The sequence below is a fragment of the Lycorma delicatula genome, chromosome 7 (genome assembly GCF_047948215.1).
Source record: "Lycorma delicatula isolate Av1 chromosome 7, ASM4794821v1, whole genome shotgun sequence".
NCBI classification, from domain to species: Eukaryota; Metazoa; Arthropoda; class Insecta; order Hemiptera; family Fulgoridae; genus Lycorma; species Lycorma delicatula.
The window spans coordinates 5119397-5140865 of NC_134461.1; the positions used below are offsets into that span (position 1 = coordinate 5119397).

The 21469-nt window shown below is 34.8% G+C and overlaps 1 protein-coding gene across 1 annotated transcript in view; it reads left to right on the top strand.

The window, feature by feature from the left end:
* Ccs (Copper chaperone for superoxide dismutase) overlaps window positions 1-20985 on the top strand; it is a 39024-nt gene extending 18039 nt beyond the window's left edge. The window contains exons 3-6 of the mRNA XM_075370190.1: window positions 5076-5280; window positions 12584-12650; window positions 18924-19105; window positions 20104-20985. Of these exons, the coding sequence (XP_075226305.1) occupies window positions 5076-5280; window positions 12584-12650; window positions 18924-19105; window positions 20104-20272 (623 nt within the window). The 3' untranslated portion in view covers window positions 20273-20985. The remainder of the gene's footprint in view (window positions 1-5075; window positions 5281-12583; window positions 12651-18923; window positions 19106-20103) is intronic.
* The last annotated feature ends 484 nt before the right edge of the window (window positions 20986-21469 follow it).

A 21469-nucleotide genomic window follows, 5' to 3' on the forward strand; every position in this document is an offset into this window, starting at 1 on the left:
TCGGGGCACAGGGCAGCCAGCTGCCCACACAAATCGTCGCCCGCTAAGTGTGCCGCCTGTGCCCAGGTGAAAGGCAGTGATGCTGGACACCGGGTCGGGAGTAGGCAGTGTAGGGCGTACGAGATAGCACGGGCTCGAGCTGTAAAGAACACAGCCTATGGCGACGCCTGAACGGCGGGAAACCCTAGGGGACGGCCTCCACCCACTCGAACGCTTGCGCCTGGGGCAGATTAATCTGCACCATTCCCGGGCGGCCACGAGTGAGGCCATGAGGCTCCTCGAGGAGTACGACCTCGAGGTCCTCTTGGTCCAGGAGCCGTATGCGGTCGCGGATAGGGTGGTCGGCTTCCACGGGGTGAAAGTAATTCATTCTCGTGGGGGACGGCCGCTCTCTGCGATCGTGGTGGGCTCAGACGCTCTGGGTGTGTTCTGGATGCCCCAGTGGTCTGATGAGCAGTTCACCGTGGTGCGAATCACGAGGGGTACGCTCGATGTCGTACTCGTGTCGGGATACTTCCAGCTTGGATGGAGTATCGATGACTTGCTGGCGAAGTTGGGCGGGATTCTGGACAGTCTCCCGGGCACCAGAGTGTTGGTTGCCCTGGATGCTAACGCCAAGTCTACCGCCTGGGGTTCTCCACTCACAGACCCCAGAGGCGCTGGTCTCGAACAGTTCGCAGAAGCCAGGAACCTCTACCTCATTAACGATGCGGAGCAGCCACCAACTTTCTCCAGCGAACTGGGAGAAAGTTATATAGACGTCACTCTGGTGACGGGTGACTTGCTTCGAAGGGTAGGTAGTTGGACTGTCTGGCCCGAGGCCAGTGTGAGCGATCATAGGCTCATAACCTATGATATTGCTTACGGAGGCGGTCTAAGGGCACCAAATCCAGGTCGCTACAACCTAAGGGGCCTGGATCAGCGCAGGCTGAGGCGGGTATGCGATGCTGCATTGCAGGGGTTGCGGTGGAGCATGGAGTCCAGGGAGGAGGTGGAATTGATGGCGGAGCTAATCGGCCGGGCCATCAAGACTGGCTGCGACGAGGTCCTACGGCGGCCTAGGCCAATGGACGGACCCGTCATAAGCAGCCAGTCCGCTGATCTGAGCGTGCCTGGAGCCGTCATGACCCCATTTTCCGGGGGGTCGTCTGTGGAAGGCAGACGGAGGCCCGGCAAGAAATGGTGGTCCTCTGACCTTAGCGTGCTGCGCGCAAGAGTGAGGTCCGCTCGGGCTAGATACCAGCGTTGCCCCCTAACGGGGATCACGAACAACGACGTGCGCGCTGAGCGTCTGCGGACCTTCCGGCGTGCCCGTAACAAATATGTTCACGCCATCAAGGAAGCCAAACTCAAGTTTTGGAAGGACTCCATGCGGGAATTGCAACGCGATCCCTGGCAGCTCGCAAAGTCTTGTTACAAGCCGAAGCCATTGCACGTGTTGTCCAGTGTTCGGTGCGGGTTAGGTGGTCGTGACCACACTTTAACATCTGTGGCGACCTACCGGGCGTTCCTGGATACTCTGTTTCCAGATGCTCCGGAGGGTGAAGCGGAAATCGGCGTCAGGGCGGGTGAAACACCATTCCCTGGCGTTCGGACCGTGGAACCCGATGATATAGACAGAGTGGTTTCTCGAATGGCATTAAAGAAGGCACCGGGGATTGACCAACTTGACCCGGATATTTTCCATCATTTATTGCCTGTCATAAGGGAGCCTCTCGGCAGGCTGTTCACGGGATGCCTAAGCTGGGGCTGCTTTCCGGGTTGCTGGAAGGTGGCTTTGGTAAGGGTGATCCTGAAACCTGGAAAGGATCCTGGTGAGGTCGGCAGTTATCGACCCATCAGCCTCTTGCCGGTTTTCGGCAAGTTGCTGGAAAGGCTGGTTGTGGAACGGCTCGAGGAAAGCATTGATATGAGCCGTATTCTAAATCGAGGCCAATATGGCTTCATGAAAGGGGTTGGCACCGAGGATTGCATCTTAAATGCTCTTGCCGAGGTGGAAAGCGCCGACTGCAAATATGTTTTGGCAATTTTTATTGATATAGAGGCAGCATTTCCTTCCTTGTGTTGGAGTTCTGTCCTCTATGCTTTGGAACGCCGCAATGTTCCCGAAGCCACACAGGCCGTGGTAAGAGACTATTTGTCTAACCGAACGGCTCTGTTTAAAGATGCGCACCTAGTTGTGGAAAAATCCGTCACCAGGGGAAGCCCGCAGGGTTCCGTTCTCGGTCCCCTGCTGTGGAACCTGGTGTTTGACGGATTTCTGGGATTGACTTTCCCAGAAGGAGTCACGGCCCAGGCTTTCGCCGATGACTGTCTCCTTTTAGTTCGTGGAGATTCACGACCGCAGCTAGAAAGCAGAGCGCAGGCGGCTTTGTCAACCGCCGAAGGCTGGATGGACATTCAAAATTTAAAGATTTCTGTGCCCAAGACGAAGTTTATGCTTCTAAAGGGCGCAGACAAATTATCATGCAGTCGAAACCCCCACATTAAATATAAAGGCTGTGTAATCAGCCGAGTAAGGGTTCATAAGTACCTAGGTGTTTTGTTTGATGATAAGTTGCTGTTTAGTAACCATATTAAGCAAGTTGCGGCGGACGCCGTCTCTGTGATGCACAAACTTAGACGGATTGCTCGGAAAGACTACGGGCTGTCGGGCCGCCAAATGTACTTGGTGTACCGAGGCGTCTTCGAGAGTATGATCGCATACGCGGCGCCGGTTTGGGCGCACAGGTTGGAAAGAAATAGAGCACTACTTCAAAATTTAAGGAGTGCCCAGCGCAGAGCCATGATTGTATGCACTGGGGTATTTAAAACAACCTCCTACGAGGCTACTACTGTATTGGGAAAGGCTCTCCCAATCGATTTAGTGGTGAAAATTCGGGCAGTCATGTGGAAGTTGCGTAGAGGTCGGGAGGCCGAGGCATTTGGGATGCGGTTTCGAGCCGGGCCAGAACCGGATCGGAACGGTGATCACAATGCACCGGAGCAAAATTTCGTCCAGTTGCCCATCTCCCGTCTGCGGAAAAGGCTTCAAAGCCTCGCGATGGAGGCATGGCAGCTTGAATGGCACACCACGACTAAGGGTAGATCCTTGTATAATTTTATACAGGATTTGGGGGGATGGTATGCCTCGAGTTCCTTCTTAAGGGCGTCGGGTGCCCAGGTGCTCACCAACCATGTGAATCTAAACCAATATCTGTTTCGGTTTCGCCTGGTGGCTGATGAGTTGTGTGTCTGCGGGGAGGTCCAGTCAAATGTACATATGATGTACGACTGCCCGGCCCTTGGGGGGGCCAGAGACCGTGCCACCCTGGAACTTAGAGGTCAGGGGGAAACCTGGCCGCTCACAAGCGGCGAGGCAGTGTGGCGAGAGCCGCACTGTCGGACCGTGTGGGAGTTCCTCGATGAGGTTGCTATGTTCAACCGTCATCGGTAAATGTAAGGGAATAAATGTAAATGCATTTAGACTCCTGGAAGCTTTGCTGCTGGAAACCAATTGCCTTGGTAAGAGGGCTGGCCACCAGCCAAATCAGCTCCAAGCGCTGTTAAATGGTGGACAGGTACTAGCTGGCATACAGCGACCGAGGCGTGGCAGCCAAAATTGCTGTCTTTAAAATAAATTGACTCGTATAGTTTTAAATTGTTACAAGGGGTGCGCCTCCCCGATCTAGTTTTATGTATGACAAGTGAGCGATTGGGACACTTCAGCGGGTGCTGTATGGCGCCCTGCTTGATTCGCTCCCGCACGTTAGGTAGCTCATTAGGAGCTTTTAGGATTTGGGTCGCTAAACCGTTATGAGGCACAGTAGCCGTTCTTGGCACGGAACATTTGGTCTATGCTCTAGGGCGACCGAATGGGGTGGTGGTGGGAGAAATGCCAGTTAACCAAAAACCCTCGAGTCGCGGCGCATAGTTGGGCGCATAGGTTGGAAAGAAATAGAGCACTGCTTCAAAATTTAAGGAGTGCCCAGCGCAGAGCCATGATAGTATGCACGGGTGTATTTAAAACAACCTCCTATGAGGCTACTACTGTATTGGGAAAGGCTCTCCCAATCGATTTAGTGGTGAAAGTTCGAGCAGTCATGTGGAAGTTGCGAAGAGGTCGGGAGGCCGAGGTATTTGGGATGCGGTTTCGAGCCGGGCCAGAACCGGAGCGGAACGGTGATCACAATGCACCGGAACAAAATTTCGTACAGTTGCCCATCTCCCGTCTGCGGAAGAGGCTATGGAGCCTCGTCCATTTTCTGGTGTAACTCGCTAACCGGCTGTTTACTTCCTCCGGTTAGACCTTCGTCTATTCGGAACGCTTAGCAATCTTCATTTTATCTTCTTCGGTCAGTATATCATACATCGAGCCCATATCGAGTCTCTTTTCAAAATTGCGATATTCCTCTTCTTTTTCCCTCAGCTCTTCAGCCGATACCGGAGGCGACGGTTTGGTCTTTGGATTTATTTCTTTTTTTATTCTCTTTACTTCGCCTTCACCCGAACTAATTTTATCAGCAAGCTTAATCAAGGGATCGGTAAGAGGTTTAAATTCTCTCTGTAGCCTAAGGTCGGACTCGAATCTTCCTTTTACCAAGTCGTTATGTTTCCTTTTAATACTCTTCCGGATCTCCGCAGAGATCTGCTCGCGATCCTCCAAGGTAGCCATTCGTCTTTTGTATGATCCGTTCATTGATTCGTTACGGTTTAAATACGGTCTAGAAAGCTTACGCGATAGAGCCTGCATGCTTTTTCAAGCTTTTAGAAAGCCTGCACGCTAGCGTGCAAGCTAACATGCGCGCTTTCTAAAAGCCTGAAAAAGCGTGCAGGTTAGCGTGCGCGCTTTTTCACGCTTTTAGAAAGCCTGCACGCTTTTTCACGCTTTTTTTAGGCTTTCCAATGAAGGTGTCAAAATTAAATCTATACCGTCCTTTATCGATTTCTCTTTCTTTATCAATTACTAAAAACCCATTTTTTGACCGGTTTCAAGCCTCGTTACATATTTCTTTTCAACTTTTTATATTAATACGTATTTAATAAATAGTTTGTAATGTATATGTTTTGTAATGCTCTTCAATATTTTGTTTCAGATGATGTGTCATTGAGTAGTGCAGCCGCTGTGGCAATGTTAGGTGGTAACACCGGTTATGGAGCCGGTACTGTTCGTGGAATTGTTCGTTTTGTACAGTTGGATCCAGAATCATGTGTAATTGAAGGCACTATTGATGGGTTAACTCCTGGTGAACACGGGTTGCATGTACATGAGTGCGGTGACATTACCGAAGGATGCAACAGGTTTTGCTTTCTATTTAAAATATTTTAAAATTGATTTATATTAATCATTTTACTTTAAAAAAAATGGCATCTCCATAATTCAGATGAGAAATCATAAGAATAGTCAAGATATCAAGAATACTGATGATGACTTAACTGAATCATCTGCATTAAAGTGATTTCTTAATAGCTATTGATAATGTCTGTTTAAAAAATCCATCGTTTACAGAAGTATGCAACAAAAAGAAGTTTTTTGTCATGAGTTTTTCATTTAGCTTATTTTGTACTTCATTCTCTTCTGTTTTGTACTAATCTTTTAATTACAACATATTTACTTTATCTTCAGCTATATGTTTTTGATATTACAATCTTTATCTACCTCTAATTTTTATTCTTGTTCTTGAGTTTTTTTATTTCTTATAAATCAAGTTGAAAAAGAATAGGGATAACTATTCCATGTTGCTGTTTGTGATTTCGTTATCTCAAACTTTTCTTTGTTAAATCTGGCTTCTCTTAGTCATTTGCTATTATCATAGCTATTTGATTATTGTACAGACTGTTAATACATTAAGTGCATAATTACTTAGTAAACAATTTTAATCCTAAAATTAATTTAGAAAGCAGTCTTGATTTTTTTTTTTAATTTCATACATTCTACATCATGTAGATTGTATTTTTAAATCTTAAGGAGCCATGTCTTGACGTAGAATGTATTAATATTTTTTTTTAAATTTAAGGAAAAGTTTGCTAAAATTTAAAGAAAGAAGAGTTGATTTATGTGTAAACAGTCAAGGGGGTGTAGCTCTGATGAGAGCAGAAGATTGGGAAAGATAATTCTTATTATATATATTTTTTTGTCTTCAGTCATTTGACTGGTTTAATGCAGCTTTCCAAGATTCCCTATCTAGTTCCCTATCAGTAATTTCATTTCGATATACCCCCAACATCCTACATTCCTAACAATTTGTTTTTGATATTTCAAATGTTGCCTGTATGCACAATTTTTCCCATTTAAATGTCTCTCCAATACTAAAGCGACTATTCCAGTGTGCCTTAATATGTGGTCTATAAGTCTGTCTCTTCTTTTAACTACATTTTTCCAAGTGCTTCTTTTTGATCAATTTGCCGTAGTACCTTTATCCACTTATCTGATTTTTAACATTCTCCTACAGCACTACATTCAAAAGTTTCTAATCTTTTCTTCTCAAGTACTCCGATCGTCCTAGTTTCACTTCTATATAAAGCTGTGCCCCAAACATATACTTTCAAAAATGTTTTCCTTATGTTTAAATTAATTTTTGAAGTAAACAAATTATATTTCTGATTGAAGGCTCGTTTTGCCTGTGCTATTCAGAATTTTATATCATTCCTGCTTTGTCCATCTTTAGTAATTCTACTTTTCAAATAACAAAATTCTTCTACCTCTGTAATATTTTCTCTTCCTGTTTTTATATACAGTGTTCCATCTACATTATTTCTACTACATTTCATTACTTTCATTTCGTTCTTATTTATTTTCATGTGGTAGTTATTGCTTAGGACTTCATCCGTGCTGTTCATTGTTTCTTTTAAATCTTTTTTATTCTCAGCTAGAATTACTATATCATCAGCAAATTGTAGCATCTTTATCTTTTCACCTTGTATTGTTACTCCAGATCTAAATTGTTCTTTAACATCATTAACTGCTAGTTCTATGTAAAGATTAAAAAGTAACTGGGATAGAGAACATCTTTGTCAGACTTCCTTTTATATTACTGCTTCTTTCTTATGTTCTTCATTTAATACTGTTACTGTTTGATTCCTGTAAATGTTAGCAATTATTCTTCTACCTCTGTACTTGAACCCTAATTTTTTTTAAATGCTGAAAATTTTATTCCAGTCTATATTATCAAATGCCTTTTGTAGGTCTGTAAATGCCAAGTGTGTTGGTTAGTCTTTTTAATCTTTCTTCTTCTATTAATCTGAGCGCTAAAATTGCTTCCCTTGTTCCTATACTTTTCCTGAAAACAAATTTGTCTTCTCCTAACACTTCTTCAACTCTCTTCTCAATTCTTCTGTACAGAATTCTAGTTAAGATTTTTGGTGTATGAGTAGTTAAGCTAATCAATCGTTCTGTATTCTTCACATTTATCTGCTCCTGCTTTCTTTGGAATCATGACTATAACACTCTTTTTGAAGTCTGACGGAACTTCCCCTTTTTCATAAATATTACACACCAGTTTGTATAATCTATCAATCGCTCCTCACCTGCAGTGCAGTAATTTTACAGGTATTCCGTCTATTCCAGGAGCCTTTCTGGCATTAAAATCTTTTAATGCTGTCTTAAATTCAGATCTTGATATTGTTTCTCCCGTTTCATCCTCTTTGACTTCCTCTTCTTCTTCAATAACACCATTTTCTAATTCATTTCCTCTGTATAACTCTTCAATGTATTCCACCCACCTATCAACTTTGCCTTTCATATCATAAATCGGCGTACCATCTTTGAACACATTGTTTGATTTTAATTTATGTACCCCAAAATTTTCTTTAACTTTCCTGTATGCTCCATTTATTTTACCAACGTTTATTTCTCTTTCCACTTTGAACACTTTCTCTTTCCACTTCTGAACACTTTTCTTTAATCCACTCTTCTTTCGCTAGTTTGCACTTCTTGTTTATAGTATTCCTTAATTGTCGATAGTTCCTTTAATTATTATATTTTCTATGTTTATCCATCAGCTTGTTCCATCCATTATATCGTCTGAAACCCAAGGTTTTCTACCAGTTCTCTTTGTTCCACCTAAGTTTGCTTCTGCTGTTTTAAGAATTTCCTTTTTAATATTCTCCCATTCTTCTTCTACATTTTCTACCTTATCTTTATTACTCATACCTCATGTGATGTCCTCAAAAATCTTCTTTACCTCCTCTTCCTCAAGCTTCTCTAAATTTCACTGATTCGTCTGACACTTTTTCTTCAGGTTTTTAAACCCCAATCTACATTTCATTATCACTAAATTATGGTCGCTATTAATGGCTGCTCCAGAGTAGCTTTCCGTTCGAGTTGATTTCTAAATCTTTGCTTAAGCATGATATAATCTACTCATACCTTGCAGTATCACCTGGCTTTTCCATGTGTATATTCTTCTATTATAATTTTTAAATTCGTTATTGGCAATTACTAAATAAAGTTGGAGCAAAACTCTACAAGTATGCCCCCTCTTTCATTCCTTTACCCAGCCCATATTCACTCACAATATTTCCTTCCTTGTCTTTTCCAATGCTTGCATTCTAATCTCCAACTATTATTAAACTTTCATCTCCTTTTATGTGTTTAATTGCTTCATCAATCTCTTCGTATACACACTCTACCTCATCATCATGAGCGCGCTTATCATTATGGGCGCTTGTAGGCACATAGATGTTAACAATCGTTGTTGGCTTAGGTTTTGATTTTATTCTTATTACAATGGTTCTGTTGCTGTGCATTTTGAAATACTCTATTGTCTTCCCTATCTTTTTGTTCATTACAAAACCCCTTCCTCCCTGCCCTTTATTTGAAGTTGAGTTAATTATTCTAAAATCACCTAACCAAAAGTCGCTTTCCTGTTCTCACCGAACCTTTCTAATCTCATCCTGACTTGTAGAATGTTTTTTTTTTAATTTTCTGGTGACACCTTCCTTAGTAGTCCCCACCCGGAGATCCGAACGGGGGACTAGTTTACCTCCAGAATATTGTACCAAGGAAGGTGTCTTCATCTTTGTTACATGAAAATGCAGTTACATTTTTTAAAAAAAAAGTAGCTGTAGTTTTCCATTGCTTTAAATTGTGCATTACTCAGAAGATTTGAGTGATGTTGATCTCCTCCTGATCTACGCCCTTAACAAATACTGAAAGAGCTGTTGCCCTCTTTCAGGAATCATTCCTTAGTTTGGCTAACTATAAATTTATTATTAGACAGCAATTAAAAAATTTTATAAAAGAAAAGTGTGAAACTTGTTAAACAGTTTTACAGAAGATATGAAAAATATCATCTTATAAATGATGATCTTTTTAAGGAGTGCAGAACCCCCAAAATCAATTTTTTTTAAATCTTTAGTAATTCTTAGCAATTACTCTTGATTAACTTCAATTTTATTCATAATTTAATATACCTTAGCAGATATGTTTAGGATCAGGAAAACACAAGATCTAAATGTTAGAAACAGGGCGGGCTTGGTTGGTCAGCGGGTGACCTGTAGATGGTCAAAAATCCATGCTGCATTATCAGTTTTCTAGTTAATCAGCTCAGTTTTATAAGTTACTGAGATCTGTTCAGATCTCTGAATCTTTTCTCTGATCTTTTCTCACTAACCCGACCAAGGCCATCAAATATTCATTGAAGAAAAATTTTTTAATCATTTACAAAAATAAATTTAGTTTAAAAAAAATAGACAAGAAAATTTATATTTGAATTGTGTACAAAAATTCTGCTTATTCATTAATTTTTGTACTCGCGTATTCTCAAGATGTTTATTCAAAGCTAACTTTATAGAATCCACACTTCTCAAGTTAGGCAAACAAAAACGTTGTTATAAATGATTCAGATGATGGCAGACTTCAGTTCTGATTTTGTCGCTATTCCATTTCTCTGTTTAACATTAGGGTTTTCATGTGGTTTTATAATTATTATCGGCGCACAGATTTTTTTCTTTTTTAGTAAATTGTCAGGTAAAAACAAAATCAAAACATTAAATTTAATAAAGCGTTTAGAAGTTTTGAAGATGCTGATATGGAATGTCAAAAAGAAAAGTAATGGAAAAATATGATTGATTGTAGTAAAATTTTATCCAAAAAAATTAAAAAAAAAGAAAGTCTAAAAGAAAAATGGTTTAAAAATGTTAATAAAAATACAAAAAAGGAAACTTTTCAGCTGTGCAAAGAAGTGAATGATTTAAATTCGGCTTTGTTTGAAGGTGCCCTTGCATGAAAATTATCTTATCAGTGATAAACTTCTGCAAGAAGAAGCAATAAGTTAAAACACACAATCGCATCAAATCCATTTACTGGAAGCAGTGGTTGGTTGGAAAAATTCTCCTGCCGAAACAATATTGTTCAAAAAATATGTGGTGGAAATGAAACCTTCAGTGAAAACATGGCAGAGTGTTTGCAAAAGTTGCCATCATTAATCAAAAATTACCATCTCAAGGACATTTACAGTGTTGGCAAAACATGACTTTTTTTATCGAGCTTTACTAAGTCATTGATGTTCAAAGATATGTGTACGGTGCTAAAATTTCAGACAAAGAATAACGGTGATTTTTTTTTGTCGATGCTGCAAGGGAAAAAGAAACTTCATTAATAATAATTAGCCTGCCACCCAATTGTTTAAAAAATTTCAATATGTCTAACTGAAAGTAGATGGGTATGCAAATAGAAAGGCTTGGATGATGAGGTCAATTTTCACTAATTGTATGAAAAATTTAATGAATAAATTGACAGACAGCACTTTAAAGATAGACAAGTGCTGCTAATTTTGAATAATGCCCCATGTCACCTGAAATTGTCATTAATGAATTTATTTATATTTATTGTTTTTACCTGCTGACACAGTGTAAGTAGATCACAATCATTAGATCTTGGAGTAATTAAGTTCTTTAAACTTGAAATGACTATTCTGGTAGCAGTTATTGACTTTGTTCAAAATACAGATGACTTGATTTTAAAAAAACTTTTGATGGATTTTTTTTCCGTTGTCATCAAACAAATTATCCATTGTTATTAAGATAATAATTACTGTTATCTTTTCTGCTAATGAGACCAGAGACAGTCATATTCACTAAGGTGACCCCCACTAAAGACCAAACTTATCTGGAACCAGGACTGGTTGTCTTATGGAGATTATGCGCATGCATGAGTGTGTGTGTAGAAAAAGAATTGATATATATTAAGAAATAAATTTAAAAAAGTTATTTATAATTTTTATAAGTGTAAATAAAAATAAGAATTTATAAATATTTTACGGTAGTTACATATTAAAAAAAAAAAAAACTGAAATAACCTGACATACATAACAAAAGGCATCCAAATCATTATTTACACAATTTTGAGGCATTACAACATTGCACTGTTAACAAACTTAAGACGGCAATAAGACCGAACAAAATTAATTAATTCCTAAATCCAGTGCTTAATACAGACAACACAGCTGTGTTTTCAGCTACATGTTTTGACCTGCATATGATTAATCTTGTCCATGTAGGCTCACTCTTCAGTTTTAGATATGATATCACACTATGTGACTACGATAGGATTTAATTCTTTGTCTAGCATTGTTTATTTATAGTTTACAAATTACATTAACAAAGTTAAACAATAAAAAATGAGCTAACAAAATATAATATAGGAGCTTAAAGTGCTAACTATACATTGAAAAATGAAAAAAATCCTTTAATAAAAATTAAAAAAATTTTCAAACATGGTGGATATTAGAACGATTGTTCACATTCGTTTTCAGCATCAAAAAACAGATTTGATTGTTTTTTTGTTGATTTTTTGTTTCCTATCGCATGTTAGGAAACAAAAATTATGTTTATCAGTGTAATTTGTGTTCTTTCATTTATAGTAATATAAGTTACATCAGTAAAATGTTCTTTTTAAGCATTAAGGAATGGGTATTTATTAATATTATTATTATTTTGTTGATATTTCTTTTGCGTTTAATTTTTTTTAAGTTTGATTTTGTATTTATATTGTCGTTTTATCTTTGAACACATCTGTTTTTGAGATTTTTGTTTTCTTTTTTACAGTTTTTGAATGTTTGTTATTTACAATTTTTTTTATCTCTGTTTAGCAAAGCTTTCTTTTTATTATTTTGTATAGGTAACAGTTTTTCTTAAGCCATCTCACAAAAGCTAACAAACGCCATTTCAAAGATATAATCTATATTCAAATCCCAGTCAGGCATGACAGTTTTCATAGCTACAAAATTTCCATTTCATATTCTCTTGCACAAGCTTCAAGTGTATGTGTTGAATTAATCATCAAAAAAAATATTGATTCTACATCAGAGCTGTGGCTAACTTAGAAATTTCTTTCTAATCGGGCTCATTCATATCTCTTGAGTTTCATTCTTAAGTGTGTAGATAGCATATATAATACATTTTAGAATGACTTATATATTGGGAATGTTACAAGAACAGGAACGGTTGACTGATTCGTCTAGAGAAAATGCATCCTAATATTTCACCTTCCCCTTGTAGCTTAACAAAAGTAGTGTTTTTGTGTAAAAAGGTTGCTGAAAGAGAAAATTTAAATGTTTTGTTTGTAATTTATTAATTAATTTTTAAAAAATTTTTTTCACAGTGTTGGGGATCATTTAAATCTTTTTGGAACAAAACACGGTGGACCGATGGATAATTCCAGTAATCGAGTATGTCGAGTGGCCAGTTAATAATTTATGTAATAAAAATTCTTGATATTGTATTTTATATGTTGATTTTTGAGAATGAAAAATTTGTTGTGCCCTATAATTTTGTATGCAATATATATATCTGCACTTGTAAACAACATTTTTTTGATCGGACATGCATGTGTTTTTATGATTTGTACTAAATTTAACATTTACCTTTTTGCTTTCCGTACATCTTTTTCTGAACTTTCTGGAATTATGCATTTGATCCCATTTTTCAGAAGATACGCCAAATGTTTTTAAATGTAATAGTTCAGTCAGTCGATGTTATTTTGTCGGTGAATCAGTATATTTAAAAAACAAAATGAATAGTAAATTCATGTTAATTTAATTATTAAATGTACGCACAAATATTTTTCATGAAAGCATATTTAAATTATCTGAAGGATATTGTATTTCTTAATAGTAACATCCTTTATATGATCGTTTTTTTATTTCATTGCAAGTACTTAAGTCTGTCGCACCTATCCTTATTTGCAATATCTCCATCGGATTTTTATTTACGGTTGAAATTGATATTTAATAAATTTTCTGAATGAATACTTGAGTTTTCAAATAGAAAATGAATGCATCGTGAAAAGTCAAGTGTCCAGAGTTGGCCGTACGATATACCTGTATCGGTGATGGTGTGGTTAGGAAATAAATTTTGTGTAACAAAAGCTCATACTTGTAGCTTCATCTTGTTGAAAAAAGTTTTGCATATTTATTTAGCGATGTGTAAGTTCGACGATTAAAAAATTGTTTTAAATTTTGAATTAGTGCATTCAAATTCTATCTGTTTCTTGTTGTCTTAAAAAAATTAGGTTTAACAATTCTTGAGAATTATTGACACGTTGCGACTTTGGAATGGATGAGTGATTAAGTAGTGTGCAGTATATAGGAAATGCTAAGGAATTTTTGTTTAACAAACAAATAAAAAAAAAATTAAACTTCATTATCAGTCATCTGTAAGTTTTATTTACAAATTTTTGATTTTTATTAGTCAATTAATAACTTGACTTTGGTTAGAACGGAAGTGCAGATTTTTATGTAAAATGCTGCTTGCTTCATTATCCCAGTGACAGAATGGTAATCTCAGTAATGTTAGACTTCGTTCAGTGTTTAACAATTAATAATAATTAGAAAAAAAAAAAAAATTACAAAGATTCCAAATTAATAGTAAGCTCAATGTAAACACGTAAAAAGTACTTCTAAAACATTAATTCACAATCAGCTCTAAATAATATCTTAAGTAATGCAATACCTTTCTCATAAGTTAAAACTGATAGTTATCATGATCCAGCTGAATTAAAATTGTTGCAACTTAGTTGGCTATCAAGGCAGATGTGTCAATTTAAACAGTAGATCCTTTTCATAATTTACCCGCTCATTTATAAGTGTGTATTTATAATATTTGTAAATGTAATATTTCTCTAAATATTCCAGTTAATTATTTATTTCTAAAATTTGTTATTGTATGTTTATATAATAAGGTAATCTGCAAGATTTAAAAAAAATTATTATTTATGCGTGTTCTCAAATGTTCTAAAAATCTTTCCTTACGGATCTGTTAGTCTTAAAGATGTGTATTTCTTAAAATTCATTACAATTAAAATATTTTGGTAAATCACTTAACTGGCCTTATTAGATATATTATAATTTTCACGATCTGCCCTTTTATTAATGTAGTTATATACAGGTGATCGATTCAAAATTGCCACTGTTGGGATCTCGGAGACTAATTTTTATGAGGAACCTTCACTAAATTTTTCTTGTCATTTAAGGTACAGTGTTACCATTTTTGAAATCTTTGCCCTTTTTCCAGTATGGCAGCCACTTCATTATTTCAAAAGGAAACCTCATGTTTTTATTACATTTTTGAGTACAAAATATTATTTTAAGACATTTTTATTCTTGGGTATTTTTCTTTAAACACAGTCATTAATTAGCTACGGACTAACAGTTGTCAACTTACAAAAACAATAAATACATTTTAATGCTAAATATTTACTAGCTGTGTTTTTTGCATTAAAAATTTTATAAATTTAACAGTACATTCATTGATGGTTAATGTGTCACCGTTATTTGTTAGAATTTTTATTGAAAAGTAAATGAATGCCTTAGTTTTTATGTTCTTTATTTGTGTAGTTTCATTTTTGTAATGTTTATTTTAATTTTTATTTTAATAATGCAGTTTGATAATAAAAAAAGTGGATATGCTTGAAATTTAAACGTAACATTTAACATTAGTAAGATATACGTACGTCCACAGAGATACTATGATGGACATTCACCTCACCTTAAACTATTTGCACGATTAGTTGTAAATCTATGAAGTAATGGGTCATGTCAGAAAAAAATTAAATTGCCAAAACAGAGATTTTACTGGAAATATAGGAGACTGATATTTTGCCCTTTGATTCATATGCTACAGCTTCCATAAGGGAAGCAGTATAATTGTTACCCATATCTTATGGCTCTGTAGCAAGGGTGATGGAGAACCAAAATTACCGTGAATATAAACTTGCTGTTCTTCACACTAAGATGCCTGGTGATGAAGAAAGAAGGGTTGAATTCAGCAGCTGAATTGACAGAAGAGGTTGTAAATTATCCTAATTATTTATTTATTATTTTTCTTTTTTGTAATTTTTGATGTGATGAACCTAATTTCTACAATAATGGAATGCACAATTGAAAAACAACCGTTGTTGGTCAAAAGAGAATTCATTAATTGTCATAGAAGGACACAATTGAGATTTTTCCTAAACTGCTGGTATGTCGTCATCAGTTATGAAATTTTTCCCATACATTTATCTGAGGGAAGTCTTACAGGAGCTTGATTTCTGGAAGACATTCGACTGCCATCTATTGATGATTTGCCTTTGGATTTGCAAATGCTAATGTATTTCCAACAAGATGGAGCACCAGCACATGATTATGGCGAGATAAGGAATTTTTAAATGCTCATTTCCAAAACAGGTGGATTGCTAACCAAGGAGCTATTGTTTGGCCAGCGAGAAGCCTGAACTTTTCTGTATTACATTATTTTGTGTGGGGATACGTGAAAAAAAAACCAGTTGCACATGTCTTGGTTTAATAACAGCTAAGGTAGTTAAAATTATGTCTTTTTCAGAAGAGTGCCTGCATTTTTACTGATGGTGAATATTTTGAAAATTTGTTATAATTGACACTGGAATTCTGTTGTAATTCTTCCTTCTTAATAAATAAAACTAAAATTACACGTTCAAGGTATAAGTCCTTTAATCTTGCTTTTATTTTATTTTCCACTTTACTTCATTTCAAACTTTGAAAATATTATTTGACAACAATGTACAAAAAACATTGGTTTCCCATTTAAAATAATACTGATGGCTGCCATATTTGATTTCACGGTATTCAGCCTGTAGCTCCATAACAACTGCATTTATGAGAAAAATACCCAATGTCTTAAAACATTATTTTCTACCCAAAAATACAGTAAAAACCTGGGGGTTACCATTTGAAATAATGAAGTTGGCTGCCGTTTTGGAGAAAGGGCGAAGATTTCAAAAATAGTAATACTGTATTTTTAAAGTAGGGAAAGTCTAGGGAAGATTCTTTATTTAAAATGTCACATAAAACTAATAGTTTCTGAGGTGGCCATCTTGAGTTGATCACTCTTTATAGTATGAGATTTATATCTGCTGCGGTGTGACTTTCACCTACAATGTAGTTACGCAGTGTGCATGTGCACACTGAGTAACTACATCTGTAGGCTTGCTTCAGATGCCATTATGTGATTGTTAAGTCTTTGTTTACAGTTTCTTGTGCATGTTTAAAATACCTATTACTATAAGCAGTGCTGCTGACTGTAAAATACTTGCTGTAATTCATTTCTTAAATGGAAGAGGTATGAAAGTCCCTGAAATTCATTGACCGATTAGTGAAGTGCACAGGGATGATAATATGGGAATACAGGGATAATAATAGTATTCCATGTTTGATGGAATGGTGAGAAAATTGGTTAGGGCATTTAAAGAGGGGTGTACAAATGTATAAGATGTAGTATGGAATGGGTAATCATCTAGACATAGGTGGTATACAAAATATAAACATAGGCAATAGACAGTTTATGATTTCATCACTATAAATGAATTTCCTTTAATTTCACAAAGTGTTCTCTATGTATTTGTGTCAGTACATTTATCAGAAGTTGAGAATCCAGTGAATACCACTTATTTCTGCATTTAAAGTAGCATTTCGGCAGTCTGCACCATGACAACAAAGATGATGTGAAAAAAGCTGTTCAGCGATGGTTACCTTCTCAGGTAGCAGATTCTATGAAGCTGGAATGCAGAAGCTGATCACACGATACAACAGTGCCGTAATTTAGACCTAGATTATCTAGAATTGTACATTAAGATCCAGGCTTTCAGATTAATATAACATTTTATAACATAATTAATTCATATTAATTCAGATTAATATAACATTTTTATTAAAAAAAAAATTTGCTTGTTAGTTTTTATATCAAAATTGACAAATAAAACATTACCTATAAAACATACCTTTTGTGTTTCACATGTTTATTATTTTTTTCAATTTAAATGAAATTAATGACGTGTTTTCTTTTCGTTTGTATTCTTTGTAAGGCATTTTTTTATTCTCTAAAATATCCTTACACTTTGTTTTGTTGTAAATTTTATTTTTTTTTCATTTCTTTATGTAATCCAATTTCATTATTGTGTGTGTATGCTTTGAGAATCATTCTGTAATTTTGTTCAATTTGTCTAATCAAGAAGGATTTAATTCTCTGTAGATTATAGTGTGTTGGTTTTCTAAAAAAATCCCATAATCATTTTGTAGTTTTCATTAATTTTTTCCAAAATTAAAAAAAATTACTCTTCTATTATTATCACTTTTTACAGTAAATTAAAGTTTTTTGTTATATGAATTAATCTATTTAAAATGATTCTCTGTTCATTTTATTATACTATAAATGTTTTTTTTTATTATGTTTATTATCTCTTCAGTGCATATTTGAATACCAGTTAGGGAATATTTAGACATATTATTTACTAAGTTTGTCCTGAAATTAAATTCTGTTTCTAAATATTTCTGCTGGAGTGTTATGACCACAGTTCTATGCATGCGTTCCAAGTCGCCCAAAAAAGGGATTGATGTCATGTCATTCTTTTTCACTTGTTTAGTCTGATGTTTTTTAGTGTAATAAGCATACACTGTCTGTGTGTTTATTGAAATTATTTAGTTAAAAAAGAATTATTCTAGTCCTTAGTGCCTAACGCTAGCATATTATAGTAATATGAAGTAGATGTGTGATTATAAGTTACACAGTGTTAAATTTTTGGGGTAATAATGATTTATTACTCTTGTTAAATTATGTTATATTAGAAAATGTTAAACATTTTAGGTAGCAAAATGACATCTTATTTGATGGAATGTTTATTGTTAAATGATTTCATAATCCAAGTTATAACTTGTTATAACTTAATATAAGATAGATATCTTCTGTTCAATATTTGAACCATTCGTTTTAAAGTAGAATTTCATTTTTTATTTGTACAATTTTATCTCATAATTATTTATCGATTATAACAGGTAGGTAATACAGCAGGTTTTATAAGTAGAATATTTGAATTGTTGTTGAATAGTGTGATCAAAATCAGCGTAGTAAAAACATCATTGCTTCTTTATTTAGGAAATACATAATATTCTTGATGGAATAGTGTAATTGTATAGATAGTTCAGTTTGTCGGTTATAGCGTCCTCAAAGGTGAAGATTTGTGACATTAATCTTCTTTTATTATATCTTGTTGAGAAGCTTAGAGATGACTTTCTTATTTGCTACAGAGTGATACAGAATTTAAAACTGTTTGCAGAGAAACTTAACTTTAGTCCTCCACTGTGTATGGATGTTAAGTACATGGCAGTAATTGAGATAGGAAATCTTCATGAGCTGCAAGTCTCTGTATAAATTTGAAAAATAATTCTAAGACTAACAAGTATCTCATGGCACTAGCATAATCAGTAAAATTACTGATTTCCTTCGTTGTATTTTGCTAATATATTTCAAAGTTACAAAATATTTTAAGTAAAATGGAAATTTGTGGAGTTTCTATTAAACCTGTGAGAAAATCATTGAAACTAATAAAAATAAATTTGTAACTTAGTAAATAAATAAGTTAATTTATGTATGCATGATTTTTTTTCTAGTTTGATGAAATTAATTATAAAAATTTTTACTTATGTTAATAGCATACAGGTGATCTTGGCAATATAATAGCAGAAGATGATGGCCGTGCTTCTTTTAGACTGGTTGATAAATTGTTAAAGGTTTATGATGCGATTGGGCGTTCCATTGTTGTCACATCAAATATGGACGATTTGGGTCGTGGTTCATCTCCTATTTCGATAGTAAATGGAAATTCTGGAGAAAGGTTTGCACATTTTCTTAAAAGTAGCTATCCAAATTTAGCAATAAGTAATTTGATCATCGCTGATTTTGTGTTTTGATAAATCTTACAAATGCTTTAGCAATCGGTTAATTACAGTATTGATTTGTGATACTTGCATTACATTGATCATATAGATTAAGTATAGTTACTTAAAAGACTGAATTCATGAATGTTTGGTAGCATTTTTTTTTTTTGAAGTTTTTGTTGCAGTTTATCTTTGATGTTACAGCTAACCTAGTATTTTCATGATTTCCTTCCCAAGTGTTTTGAAGCTTTTAATTTTGTGGTTTTCTGGTACAATGTGCTGAATGTTTCCGTTTATTATCACACAATCGACATGTGAGTTTCTCATTACTAGGATGCAATTGAGGACTTCAAATGTCCTTAACTATGCTATCTCATATTACAGTACAATGATATAAAATAGAGTAAAATAAAATGATTGGGGCATGCAGAAAGAAAGGATAAGCTTTATTATTCAGGGTACTTACAAGCAGACAGTACTGAATATCCCTTTTCTTTATGAGGCCTTAAATGTGCTATTTTTTGTCTAAATTTTAATGTGATTTGTAGCTACCGTGCATTTTTATGAGAATCCTTTATTTTGATACTTGTAATTTATATTGACTTGCGCATTATTGCTAATTCATTTTAAATATATCCTTATTTCGATTAAGTTTTTTTTCTGTTTGTCAGTTTCTTCTACAGCCCTTTGTAGTTGTTTCGGTTTGCTGCATGCTTTACTAGAAAATTAATTTTTTTTTGTTGATTTCTACTGTTTTATAAATTTTTAGAAAAATGCATGTTTAATGGACATATATTTATCGCGCATTGTTTTATTTTATTATGTAATTCTTTGATCAGCAAATCGACTTATATATAATATTATTATTAATTCTTAATAAATAGCATTGTAATAAAGACATCATAACATTAAAGTATCGGCAATCTGTAAATAAATTCATATTTATGTTTTACAGACTAGCTTGCGGTGTTATATCAAGATCGGCTGGTTTATTTGAAAATACTAAAAAGATATGCGCTTGTGATGGCCTAACATTATGGGATGAACGAGATAGACCTGCAAAAAATAATGAATTATCCCAAGGAGTGTCCGTACCGACCAGCAGTCTTTGCACTTATTTGTAATGTTATATCACATAATACTATGTTTACAACAAATTTCTAATTTTTATGTCGAATGAAAATGCAGTAAATAGCGTAATCAGGTCCATGTTGCAAATTAAAGTAAAACTTTATAGTAAATGTCTTTTATAGGATGTACAGTTTATGGTGTGGGGAGGGGGTAATCATGATTTATAAATTTTGATGACAGATATACAGCTGATTTTGTTAAGTGATAGGTGGATTAGAGAGTGGATCTTTTATATCCTTTGTTCATTAAAGATATATGTTTTTCTTTATATGTACATCTTATAGCTAATGTTTTGATATTTGCACAAATTTAATCGCTTATTAATCTTATAAAATATATCAAAACATTCATAGACTTTATTATGAATATAATGTATCAATTTAAAAAAAAAAATAAAGGTCAGGTAAGTAAAAGTAAGAATAAAGGTTAAATCATTGTATAATAACGATTAGTTATAACATAATTTTTGCGTATAACATTGCTGTATTATTTAATATGACATGAATTTCTTATATATGTAATATACTCGTATACATCATTAATTAAATAAAATTTGGTATCTAATGTGGCAAAAAATTTTATTTGGAAATCGATAAGATGAACAAAATTTAGCCTATATTTTTTATTGTGGTATATATTCTTAAGATTTTTGTTTACTGTAGTACTTAGGAGACAGTGGTAAAATAATAAAGCAATTATTTTAATATTTACTAGAAAGTTATTTTTTATTATATCCTGAAACTCTCTTATATTGGATTGTCAATTAGTGAACAAATGAACTTTTTACAGTAAAATTAAGTTAATTATTTAATTTGAGTATGGCATTTTGTGTAGGTTATCATAAATTTTACTTAAAGCTTTACCACCCTGACGTAGAACTCTTCCAAGTAATTCAATCCTGATTCATTCAGAAAAATCAGATATCCAAATAATCAGCTGATCTAAATATATCTTCTCGATTGATCATAAATATGAATAATCTTGTGACTGGAAAGTTATTACTTCCAGTGATTTCAGTACAGAGACAAACTGATCGATTAGAACACAAAATTCTATCTGACCACAATTCCTCATTTTGTAATCGGATCACAAGGGTGAATAAATTTTCATGGATCAGAATCCACTAAATTTTGACTGATCACAGTATGTAACTTTTTTGACCAGTTTTGGCAATGAATGCTGTTAATGTG